Genomic DNA, 13,542 nt, shown 5'->3' with positions numbered 1-13,542 from the left:
TATATATATATATATATAGCTTGTATTTTATTTATTTTTATTTTACAGGGGTCCACAATTTAAAAGCTTGCATTTTTAAAAGAGAGTGATTTTTTTTTAAGTGTTTGAATTTGTATGGTTTATGGGGGGCTTTTTAAGTTTTAAAATGTTTTACATTGTGATGTGACTATTAATGTGCAATCTTGGGAATGAACAGGGACAGGAAAAGTTGTGGCTTAACAGTGGTGGGTGAGTGTGTCAAGTTAACAAGGGGTCTGTTGGGCTGGATAGTTTTATGTTAAGTTGACACAAGCTAAAGTCATTTGAGAGGAGGAAACCTCAGTTGAGAAAATGCCTCTATCAGATTGGGCTGCAGGTAAACCTGTAGAGCATTTTTTTTTAAATTAGTAATTGATGGGGGGTGGGGTGGTCTGCCCTTTGTGGACTGGTGGTTCTGTGTTCTATAAGAAAGCAGGCTGAGAAAGCCATGGAGAGCAAGCCCATAAGCAGCACTCTTCTATGGCCTCTGTGTCAGCGGCTGCTTCCACATTCCTGCCCTGTGTGAGTTCCTGTCCTGACTCCCTTCAGTGATGGACTGTGTGTGAGCCAAATGAACCCTTTCCTTTCCAACTTGCTTTTGGTCAGGGTGTTTCATTGCAGCAATAGTAATGCTACCTAGGACGAGTCCTTTCTTGATTGGTTCATACACCAGGCTAGCTCACTCAAAATCTCCCAGGCAGTCTTGTGCTTCTCTTCAGTGGACTGTAGGGAACACAGGCTTACAGACACGTGCTACCAGGTCAGGTCATGTATGAATTCTAATGGCATTCCTCATACTTACATGGCTAGTCATCTATGTACTGCATCTCCGCAGGCCTTGCTCACTTTTTAAGGGTAAGTTATGTTTTCTCTCCCGGAACTGCAGTTGCTACTTCTGGCACTTTTTAACCTTAATATGTTTTGCCATCTGTGATTTTGTTTAGCTTTTTTTTTTCCCTCTGCGTAATAACCCTTTCAACTCCTTTTCCTTCTGTATTCCAAGCACTCTTTTGTGTTCTTAATTCCTATTTTGCACTATTGAAAAATACAGTAAAGAATATTCCAGTGAGTACCCATGGATTTGCCACCTGATTTAGGAGCTGAAAAGGAACTCTCTCCAAGTGACAGATTCTGGGCTCTGTTTCATGTTCCATGCAGAAGGGCATCACACAGATGGTAAACGTTTGGTGTAAGGCACCATCCTCCCCATTCACAGTGGCTGCCTGGGGAAGCAGGCCTAGTCCCCGTTCACAGTGGCTGCCTGGGGAAGCAGGCCTCGTCCCCGTTCACAGTGGCTGCCTGGGGAAGCAGGCCTAGTCCCCGTTCACAGTGGCTGCCTGGGGAAGCAGGCCTAGTCGAAGTCCATCCTCCCCGTTCACAGTGGCTGCCTGGGGAAGCAGTCCTAGTCCCCGTTCACAGTGGCTGCCTGGGGAAGCAGGCCTAGTCCCCATTCACAGTGGCTGCCTGGGGAAGCAGGCCTAGTCCCCGTTCACAGTGGCTGCCTGGGGAAGCAGGCCTAGTCGAAGTCCATCCTCCCCGTTCACAGTGGCTGCCTGGGGAAGCAGGCCTAGTCGAAGTCTGCTCGCACTCGTGCTTAACACACCACCAAGAGGTCCACCAGTTGAGCTCCAGGTAGTTTCTCAAGCTGTTCCCGGATCATGAAACCTATGATGTTTTGCAAATATATATTTTATCATGTTGCACTTTAAGCTTAAGACTAAGCAACTTCCTTCTGTAATCTCCATCAGCTATTTTTTCAGAGTCCTCTTGTATGTCCAGCACTATTTTTGGCATCCATTGTGAGTGTGTTTGCAGTCTCTGGCTAAATTACAGACTTGAGGGTGTGTGTATGGTCAGTATTACAGAATGCTCGTTTAGTTTTGCTCTCAATTGATCACCAATTAGGTCATCGAATTGATGGCTCTGAACAGAGAGCTGACCCTTGTGGAATGCCAGAATCTTGATGTGACTTGCCTATGGTTGGGAGTCACCCACAGTGTTTAAACATCTATGCTATATCATCGGATGACTTGCCTCCTCGATGTTCTCGGGAGTGCAGTTCCTAGAACATGCCCTTGTGCAGCCACATACTGCCCTCCCTCATCCTCGTCTGTTTGCTTACATCATACTTTCTGTTGTCGTGACTACGCATCATGGTGGCAACATCTGTCTCATCCTCACCTAGGAAACCCGATCTCTTCAGAAGTCAAGAACACAGCAAAGAAGCTTGTCTGGGATCCACAAGCACATATTTAACCCTTGAGGGTTCTGTTGCTTGAAGCATCTCAGAGTCACAGACCCCAAGGAAGAGAACTGGGGACCTGATTTTTTTTTTTATTATTATTTTAAAATTTTGACTGATAAACCCATGGCGCCTCTTTGAACAGCTGACAGATAGAACTGTACCATGTTCTCTTTAGTGATTCACAAAATACAACCATAGGAAACTGTCTTACAGAACACACATGGCAAAAGATCTGCTCCAGTTCCTTGTGCATAGCAATGAGGAAGTTTTCAAAGACAAGTATAAACCACACATATTTTATTTGGGTGTGTATTGTTTTAAGCACTGATTATCTTTTCATTTGAAATGAATAGGATTTCTCCACAAGCCACTTGTTATTTGTATAATGTGAAAATTCATTTGTATAATAAGCCCTGAGTGTCGTCAGTACTGGATCCTGAGCCCATGAAGTTTTCTTTCTCTCTCTCTGTTGCAGGGTTTATTTTGCTGATAAATTACTATGGCAAAAGTGAGAGAACCTGCTACTTTTCAGATTTTATTGCAGTTGATCACCATTGGCACTCACACATTTCTTATGACCTGTTTCCAGTTACAGTGACCACAGGAACTGTATCTAAATGTGCTTCTCTCTCTGTAGGACAGTCGGCCCAATATGTCAAGACCTCTGATCACTAGATCCCCTGCATCGCCACTGAACAACCAAGGCATTCCAACTCCGGCGCAGCTCACCAAATCCAATGCACCCGTCCACATTGATGTGGGCGGCCACATGTACACCAGCAGCCTGGCCACCCTCACCAAATACCCTGAATCAAGGTAATTGCAAAAGTGATGTCATTCTCAGAAGTGCATGCATGGGATGATCAGAAGATCAGTGTGGACTGGCCACTGCCAAGTGTAGGACATGACCTATAGAAGCCGCTCAGGGCCATAATTGCCTGGCTTCCATAGAGTACATGTCCAAATGCCATGTTCTGAGTCCCATGCTTCATATGCCTATAATTCCATTATTCAGGAACGTAAAGGAGAAGGATCATGAATTTAAGGCAAGCTGGGGCTACATAATGAGTTCAAGACTTGCCAGGACCATAGAATGAGACCTAATCTAAAAAATTAAAAATGATGCAAGCAGGGTAAAATAATAATAATAATAATAATAATAATAATAATAATAATAATAATAATACCTAAGTTCAAACTCATGTCATGGTAGAAGGAGAGAATCCAGAGGGTTGTTCTCTAAGTTCCATGTCTATATCATGGCATGCATGGGGGACACACACACACACACACACACACACACACACACACAGAGACAGAGACAGAAACAGACAGAAAGGGGGATGGAGAAGGACAGAAAATAATGTTTGTAGTCTAAATAGAAAAGATTGAATAAAAATCATAGCTACTGAAAAAAAATGTATGGAGATTGGTATATTAGTTTTTCAGCTCTCTCTTGACTACCTAGTATTGTATAAAATAATTTGAAAATTGGGGTGAAAAGTGTAGGAAAGTGGTTCTCTTGGTTACCAGATTTAATTTTTCCTGATAAAAGTGAAATAACTAAAATATAGATTTATATGTTATCCACAAAGGCTTACAATGCTGTAATCCTGACAGTCAGCCGTTAGGGCATGTATGACTCAAAAACACTAAGGTGATGCAGGGTCCTATGGTCACAATGGCTAAAGTTTTCAAGACTATGACTCTATAATTCTTGTTCTTTTAAAATATTACCTGTTTGTATTCCTTCCAACCTTCTGTCAGTACTAACATCAGCTATAGAAAATTGTGCTGGGCCTTCAGATGAGGAGTTAAATCCAGGGTCAAGTACAAAATATATACAAAGGTCCAAACCCTGTCCTTAGGTGTAGGCAACTCGGTGGTCTGGTCCGGTGGCCTTTTGCTTTGGTTTGCTTTCTAAACTTCTTATATAAGGGGGAAGTTAATGTAGCTTGAGGGGCTTACTTCCAAACTACATATTTCTGATTTTGCACATTTTCAAATTTTAGAATATTTGTTTATTATCTAATGAGCTATATGGGGAAAGGGGAGCCATGTTTCAACATGAAATTCATTTATGTTTCCTATATACAAAATTTTACATACATGTCCTGATGATTACTTTGTATCATATTTTTAATAATTCTGTGGATGAAACAAACTTTCATGATGTGGAATTTTCCATATGGGGTGTTATGTTTTTACTCAGAAGGACTTGGGGACTGTGAGGATAGCTAAATTGGTATGGCGCTTGCCACAAAAGCATGAGTCCAATCCCCAGAACTCACATAAAGCAGCTGGGATTCCCATGATCCCTGCTGTCCACTTAGGAACTTATTCTCACTGTGACATAATCACCTGGGAAGGGAGAACTTCAGTTGCAAAATTGCCTAGATCAAATTGGCATGCTTGTGAGAAACTGTCCTGATTATAATACATATAAGAAAGGCCGGCCCACTATGGGCATTACCATCCCTAGGCAGGTATTCTGGATGGTATAAGAAAGATAACTAAGCATCAAGCCAGCTGGCAAAGAGCATTCTTCTTCGGTATCTATTTAAGGCTCATGTCTGAGTTCTGCCTTGACTTCCCTCAGTGTTTTGTTGTGGCCTAGAAATAGGAGCTAACTAAGCTCTTTCCTCCTCTAAGTTGCTTTTTGTCAGAGTGTTGTATCACAGCAACACTCTGAGTGGAACTCAGTGTAGCACAGAGTGAACTGGAACACTAGCACCAGGGAGGCAGAAATAGGTGGACCCTTGGGGCTCACTGACCAACCAGCTCATCAGGCAAGCTCTGGGCCAGTGAGAGACCCTATCTCCAAAAACCAGCTCCTGAGGGATGGATGACACCCAAAATGGTTGACTTTACTCATGTGTGTCCCTTGAAGCCCCACAAACATGCATGAACATATAAGTGTACATACTCAAATAGATGGACATGCTAAAGTACTGGACTTTGGAACACATGGACATGGGTTTTTGGACCACTAGCCTATGCCTTAAGCAGCTGGTTTTCTTCTATGTTGCTCAGTGGAGGCGCATGGGTATTTCCAGAGTCTGATGTTCTGTGAGGTTCAAGCCTGTGTAGAGCTCTTGGGTTGTAGAGCTCTGGATCCACTTGGCCTTTGGGTAGTCGTAGAAGACAAAAGGTTAACCACTCTCTCAGTCTGTTGATGTCCCATGGAATTTTCCACTCACCTTCTATGGGTACTGCATAGTTTAGGAATGGACCTCAGTTAATGTCTCATTTGGAGACTTCCCTGGTCTACCTTTCTATGAATATTCCTCCAGTCCATGATTTTGACTCTCATTATTCATATCTTGAAATGTAGATCAAATTCCATAGGTTTCTGTACTCTCTCCTGCTTTGTCTCTTATGGAAGCTAGCTGCCACATGCAGCTTTGAGCACCCAAAGAAAGGACGGTCCAAATTGGCCCCTCCCCGCCTTTTGGAGTACATTACACACTAAACTTTGAGACACAGAACCAAAAAACTGTGTAAAATTGATCTTATTATATCACTTTCTTTTCATATTGGAATGATAATATTTTGAGTTAAATAGGAATATATTTCAGACAAATTTTTCTTATTTTTATTTTTCCCACATGGCTGTTAAAAAATGTAAAATTGCTTATGTGTCTTCTTTCTTATGTGGAAGCACTAAACTAGGAATATTTGCTCCTATGGAAAGAGTTCAGTATGTACTTTCCCATCCTAATACTTTCATACATCAAAAATTGAATTTTTTCTCATCAGCATAATTTTAAAAGGCAGACTCATTGAATACTTTCCTCAATTTCTTGTCATTTCCTGTCATCATTTACCCACAGTATTACAGCAGCAGCAATAGTTTGGTTTTTTTTTTCTTTTGATATTTCAGAAGTCAAACTTGGGCCCTTATACATAACAGGCACTTGTCCTATCCCTATGCCTCACCTCCAACCCAAGCAAAGGTAATTTGCTTCATTGTTATCTGTGTTTACATGTAGGCTCTGCCATCTGCCTGGCAGTTATTTCATGGGTTGGTCGGATCTGATGGCCCAATACCAGCTTTCTCTCATATAAAACAAGCACAAATACGTCATTTTATAAGGCTATTTATTGCATATGATTATAGGAAGCACCTCATAGTCTTTTGTTTAATGCGTAGTGATCAGCCACTCAGCAGCTACTTCCTCTCAAGCTGTCTTCCAAATTCTCAGAGCTTCCTGCCCACAGCTAGGAGACAGCCTGGAGTGATGCTGGGGTCTCCTTCCTTGCCCCGCTTTACATTCCTCCTTCCCAACCGGATAGAGCATTAAGCTCATGTCAGGTTTCAAAGAAACTTCTAAAGCAAATGATGCTGGTTGCATAACACTAGCTTAGTGTTCAATTGGCTGCATGTGTCACTCTGCTCCTCCTTGGTTCTTGTGACACTTTTGTAAATAATTAAATACTCATCTCAAAGAAGCTTCAGAAAGGGACCGACCCTCAGATTTTAGCAGTCAAAGACACTTAGACGGATACATGTTTGTGATTTTTCCCATAGGTGTCAAGTGTCCCTTCTAAGTTCTGTGAGAGATCTACAACCCAGTCAACCCTCTGTCAATAAACCCAGACAGGCCAATTGCATTAGCCATAAACATAGGATTATTAGCAATTCTGAGAGTCACATTCTCTAGAGTTTGGGGTGCTTTGAACCCTTGCCTCCCTGAAGGACTGCCCCTTCTGTATCCTCTCAGAGCTCCTGGTTCTTCTCTAGCTGCTGCTTCTGGTGCACTGGTGCCCCAAGGGACGGGGGACTTCTAGGATTACAGCAAAGACCTCTAGTGAAAGCAATTCTGATTTGTAAATAACAAATGACCTTAAAAGGTGTGAGGTGGAAGATGTGAGGGGGGGTGCATAGTTTGGGGTACAACACTTGTGAGGGAGGGATCTGACTGAGTCTGAGCCCAAGTATTCACAAAGAAAGGAAGGGAGAAGACTGGGAGTCTCCAACCGGGATTACAGCTTGGAGTTGAACTCCACAAGAACACCTGCTTTCAATCTGTAATAACTTCACACCAATTACCTTTAAAGGAAAAACAAAAACAAAACAAACCACGAACAAACAAACCAAAAACTAGACCAAGGACAACAGCTCACACTGTATCATACTTGAGAGGCTGAAGTGGAAGCATATGCATTCAAGGCTAAGCAGGCTGACAAAGGGAGGGACTTTCAAAAGAGCAGCAGTGAATGTGAGCAGGGATAGTGGACAGCCATGAACAGGGATAGTGGACAGCCATGAACATGTAAAGATGGACATCTGAACAGGGGTAGTGGACAGCTAGGAACATGTAAAGATGGACATCTGAACAGGGGTAGTGGACAGCCATGAACATGTAAAAATGGATGGTCTGAAATAGACTGACTAAGACTCGTGGGTCTGCTGCCCGATTTCCCAAATAAAGGGACAACAGCAAAGAAAGGTCAAGAAAAATCTGCCACCATCAAATATTTTCAGCTGGACCTGATGGTACGGGTCTGTAATCTGAACTACTCTACTCAGAAAACAGAGACAGCAGGATTGTGAGTTCAGGCCCAGCCTGGGCAACTTATCTAGACTTTGTCTCAACAACAACAACAACAATTTTAGGGGTGGGGGACTCTGTAATGTAGCTCAGTGTAGGGCACTTGCCCAACATACCTGATCAAACCCAGCACCGCTTTAAAAAGCGGGGGTGGGGAGTAAGTGGATGGGATGGTAATCCTCTGTACTGGTCTACTTACTTGATTTATATAGCGTGAGCATCTGATGGGCGTTGTGTGTAGATGCTTGTTCTCTGGGCCGTGCAGATTGGAAGATCTGATGATGACTTGCTCAAAAACACTGAAGATACTTTATTAATACCACTAATAACAAAAGATTGAAATATTGCAATAATTCATTTATTAAGCCCCATGCCAAATGACATGGCATCCTGAACATCTGCTCTGGGCATATGTGTGTGGTGAACATCCATACAGCGATCACTTTAAGAAATGCTTGTCTGAGTTCAAAGGAGGGTCTTTTGCATCTGTCACTGTCCCTTCTAGCAAAAGTAATTTTAGTGGTGTTCTGTTTATGCTTATTCAGATGGGAACTCTTTTAACTGGGGAAGTGGGCCGGACCACATAATTAATAGGATCTGTGGGGTGGTAATAAAGTGGGGGGTCTCGGTGAAAATAGTTCATTGTCTGGCTGGGAGCTCTTGGGTTTTAGTTCCCTGAGCCTTCTGAGCTGACAGCTTGACAGAGCTTTTGTATATTTTAAACCCAGTACATGAGTTAACTCCTACGTAAGTAGATTATGCTAAATGGATATCTCTAAAATAGTTGCTGAGTTACTAAGCATACAGGAATCTGTAGGTAACAGCGAAACTCAAGAGACTCCACTTACAGTGTTGGAGTTGGTGCCTATGGCCACCCAAAGGGTGTGTGCATTCAGAGCTTTGGGCTGAAGGAGGCAAGCTCGTGCCCTTGCCAGCAGGGTGCTGTCTTCTGGCATGCATCGTTCTCATGTGAGAAAGACATCACAGAATCAATGGACCCACACCGAGAGGGAGGCCAGGTAAGTGTACTATGCGAGGATTAGAGAGGCCAGGCTTGTGAGTTCCAGGCTACCCTCATTACATACATTTGTACCATGTCTCAAAACAAAACGACCTAAAATATGGAACTGGGAAGATGGTTCAGTGGTTAAGAGCACCTCCTGCTCTTCCAGAGGATCTGGGTTTGGTTCCTAGAACCCTAGTGAGTGATTCGTAAACTCTGGAGGATCCACACCCTGTTCTTTATTCCACAAGCACACCAACTCATACGTGAACATATACACAGGCACATACCTATACACTTTATTTTAAAACCTTAAAATAAAAAGGTCTTAGAAGACTGCGTTCTGAAAACAATCAAGTCAATGTTTGCATTTCTGTGCACTTGTATCCTGGCCTAGGGAACTTTCTGGAATCCTGCTAAACCTAAGGATTCTGTGATGTCATCGTTCCCATCTTCTTGCTTCCAGTTTTGATGCTGTCATTCCAGACATGAGTCCCACTGTGTTATCATATAAGCTCATGTTTCAAAGACACCCTCCCCCTGTTAGCATTCTGTATAAACTCCACCCCCACAGATACCTGGCAGCAGCCAGGTATGCTCCTCCCCATGGTTACCTGGCAACGGTCAGGTAGGCATGGCCCTATAAAAAGGGCTGCTTGCCCCCTCCTCTCTCTCTTACTCCTGCTTCTCTTCTTTGCCTCTTGCCCCCCTTGTTCCCTCTCTCTCCCCATTTCCTTCCCCCTCTCTCCACGTGGTCATGGTCATGGCCCCTACTTCTCTACTCTCTCCTTCTCTCTGCCATTCTCTGCCTCTGCTACCCTCTTAACTCCCCCTCCCCATGCCCTAAATAAACTCTGTTCTATGGCATGTCTGGTCCATCAAGGGGAAGGGATGCCTCAGCATGGGCCCACCGAGGCACCCCCTTCCCCAACACCTCACCAGAACATATTTTTATAGCTCTTTCTCTTTTTATGATCACAACACCTCCCAAGTAAATGCTGCTATAGGATGCATCTGATCTGCCAAATGGTTCTATCTTAGTCAGGGTTTCTATTCCTACACAAACATGACCAAGAAGCAAGTGGGGGAGGAAAGGGTTTATTCAGCTTACACTTCCACATTTCTGTTGATCACCAAAGGAAGTCAGGACTGGAACTCAAGCAGGTCAGGAAGCAGGAGCTGATGCAGAGGCCATGGAGGGATGTTCCTTACTGGCTTGCTTCCCCTGGCTTGCTCAGCCTGCTCTCTTATAGAACCCAAGACTTCCATCCCAGGGATGGCACCACCCACAAGGGGCCCTACCCATTGATCACTAATTGAGAAAATGCCCCACAGCTGGATCTCATGGAGGCACTTCCCCAACTGAAGCTACCTTCTCTGTGATAACTCCAGCCTGTGTCAAGTTGACACACAAAACCAGCCAGTACAGGTTCGTCAAACTTTTCTTCAGAATTGCTGCATGAAGTCAGGCTCAATGGCATGCATCTGTAATTTGAGATCTCAGGAAGAAAGACAAGAGGGTCCCGGGTGAGGCATGCCTGGGTGGGCTGCATGGAGAGAATCTATCAAAAAAGCTAACAGAAAAGCAAAACAAAAACCCCATAAAGTTACTGCACACTAATGAGTAAGCTGTTTTGTTATGCCCTGCCTGTTGATCCACGCGTTGGAGAATTCGGTGCCTGTGTTGAAGTATGCCAGGGTAGATCACCCCTGGAGTGTCAGCAGAAAGGGAAAGGAGGCTGTGACAGGGCATGCACACAGTGACTGTGGAGCAGACACTGGCTGAGCCTTAGACTTTGGAAGCATGGCGTTTCCCCGGGGCGATGGGGTGAAATCCTTATCTGTCACCTCTCTTTATTTTACTGTCCTGCTTCCCCACAGGGAACAAATGAAAAGTTAAACAGCCCTCTGTGCTAAACAATGAACCTGGCTTTTGTTATGTCATGCTGGGAGAATGATCCTTTAGTAAGATGTTCTGTACTGCTGCGGAAACAAGGTGGGCCTTGCTTTCAATGTGGCCAGACTTGGGAGTGTATAATGTAGAGAAAAGACCACAATGGGATCCACCTCTCCCATCACCCTCCGGTGTTCCCTGGATGGGGGATTTTTTTTTCTCTTCCACCAGAATACACAATGACCTACAAAAGTCCTCCCTCTCTTACAACAGCTTCTGTAACTCATCAGGCAGAGGTAGCAAAGAGAAACAGCAAATAAACAGTCAATAAGCAGTTCACTACCACTGAGAAAGACAATAGCTAGGCATAGCTGAGCACTCCTGTAATCCCAGCACTTGAGAGGTGGAGGAGAGAGGACCAGGAGTTTATGACTATGTCTGCTGTACAATGAGTTTGAGCCAGCCTAGGCTGTTTAAGATACTTTCTTGAAGAAAGAAAGAAAGAAAGAGAGAGAGAGAGAGAGAGAGAGAGAGAGAAGGAAGGAAGGAAGGAAGGAAGGAAGGAAGGAAGGAAGAGAGAAAGGAAGAAAGAAAGAGAGAAAGAGAGAGAGAAAGGAAGGAAGGGAAGGAAGAGAGAGAGAGAGAGAGAGAGAGAGAGAGAGAGAGAGAGAGAAAAGAAAGAAAGAAAGAAAGAAAGAAAGAAAGAAAGAAAGAAAGAAAGAAAGAAAGAAAGATAGAATTACTGCACAAGGTAAGTAGACCCTCTGGGGAATCAACTTGCCCCCCCTATATTAAACCTAAAAATAATTTTATTTTCACATTTATTTTCCCCTACCCCAAGAAACATCTATTTGTCTGAAAGAAAATTAACTCAAAAGTCCAGTTTGTATTTTAATTCACACTTGGAAGCAGAATTTGCTAGCATGCGGAGTCATATGTGGTCTGTTTGTCTCCAGTGTCCTGTGGTGCATCTCTGCGTCGCTACATGGGGAATCACCACATGGCCCCATTGTCCCAGTGGGCAGGAACGCACAGGACACGTGAGCTGCAGGCCCTGGGTGTGGGGCAGCTCCCTCACCATCACCCATAATGCTGCTTGTGACCATCATGTTCTTCCACTTTTGCACATAAAGTTCTGTTTGGTTTTGATTGAAGTAGTGAATTAAAAGTTGCTGAAATAAATGTGTGTAGAAGCAAATAATGCCTTAACCTAGTCTTCAGTTTTTCTAGTCGGATCTGGGAAGAAGGCAGAGACCCCTTCCATGTATGCACCTACTTGTGCCCCAATATTTGACTCACTTGGGAATAACAGCAAGAACCAATTCAAGGCTGAACTACAGATCATATTGAGTACTATAATTCTGTCCTAATTTGTCAGGAACTCAACTTCCTATGGACATCTTCCTGTTAGAAGCCATCTCTGCAAAGTTCTTCTCACTTGTGTTCCAGCCTTGTGCCCTTGGGGCCCAGTGCTGTGAAGGGAGGACTTTTAGCCTATTTCCTTCAAGGCACAAACCAGAAGGATTTTTTTTTCAAGATTACTTTCTTCAGGGGAAAATAAGGAACCAAAATAGCAGCCAGGTGACTCCTAACCTCCTCTAACTGATGCCTTCTTCTCCATCTCAGGAGATGCAGATTTCTGGACATGCTCTGTAGGTGACCCTAATCTCTCCTCTAACTGATGCCTTCTTCTCCATCTCAGGAGATGCAGATTTCTGGGCATGCTCTGTAGGTCACCCCTAATCCCCTCTAACTGATGCCTTCTTCTCCATCTCAGGAGATGCACATTTCTGGACATGCTCTGTAGGTCACACCTAACCTCCTCTAACTGACACCTTCTTCTCCATCTCAGGAGATGCAGATTTCTGGGCATGCTCTGTAGGTGACCCTAATCTCTCCTCTAACTGATGCCTTCTCCATCTCAGGAGATGCACATTTTTGGGCATGCTCTATAGGTGATCCTAACCTCCTCTCCTCTAACTGACGCATTCTTCTCCATCTCAGGAGATGCAGATTTCTGGACATACTCTGTAGGTGACCCTAACCTCCTCTAACTGATGCCTTCTTCTCCATCTCAGGAGATGCAGATTTCTGGGCATGCTCTGTAGGTCACCCCTAATCCCCTCTAACTGATGCCTTCTTCTCCATCTCAGGAGATGCAGATTTCTGGGCATGCTCTGTTACTCACTTACTGTAGTTCTCAGGGAGGAGAGGAAATCCTCAATTTTTTGTGAGTGTGTGTGTGTACATGTTAGTGTGGGTAGGTGTGTGCACACGTGCCAGAGGCTGACACTGGATGTCTTTTCTTATGGCTTTCTACATTATTTTAAAATATTTGTATTTATTCTTTGAGAATTTTATACAATGCATTTGATCATGTCCTTTCTCCTCCTTCAAATACTCCCAGACCAGATCTTCCCCCAAGCCCCTACCCTTCCAATGTCACGTTCTTCCTATCTCTCTCTTAACAAACAAATAAACAAAACCCATGATGTCCAGGTTTTGACTACTCCTGGGTAATCACCCTGGAGCATAGGAGGTACCTCACGTCACTGAACTCACTTTCCCTTATCCAGCACAATCGTGTGCCCCTTGGTGAGAAGCAGGACTTCTCTGTGCTGGGGTTTTGTCTGGCCTAAGCTTATGCAGGTCTTCTGCTGTCTTCCCATCATGTCTGGAAAGGTTTCCTTGGAGCCATCCACCACCTGTGGCTCTGCTAAGCGTCCTGCCCCCTCTTCCACATAGATCCCTGAGCCTTTTGGGCAACTATAATGTAGATATCCCATTTAGGGCTGAACGCACTAACGTTACTTCCTCTCTGTACAGT

General features: G+C 43.9%; 1 protein-coding gene across 5 annotated transcripts in view; it reads left to right on the top strand.

Moving 5' to 3' along the window:
- Kctd1 (potassium channel tetramerization domain containing 1) overlaps positions 1-13,542 on the top strand; it is a 201,495-nt gene that overhangs the window by 154,680 nt on the left and 33,273 nt on the right. For all 5 annotated transcript variants that reach the window (XM_031365036.1, XM_031365038.1, XM_031365039.1 and 2 more), the window contains exon 2: positions 2,901-3,079. In XM_031365036.1, the coding sequence (XP_031220896.1) occupies positions 2,901-3,079 (179 nt within the window). The remainder of the gene's footprint in view (positions 1-2,900; positions 3,080-13,542) is intronic.

This window comes from Mastomys coucha, unplaced genomic scaffold (assembly GCF_008632895.1).
Source record: "Mastomys coucha isolate ucsf_1 unplaced genomic scaffold, UCSF_Mcou_1 pScaffold13, whole genome shotgun sequence".
In the NCBI taxonomy this organism is placed as follows: Eukaryota; Metazoa; Chordata; class Mammalia; order Rodentia; family Muridae; genus Mastomys; species Mastomys coucha.
This window is presented reverse-complemented; position numbering and strand designations above follow the sequence as displayed.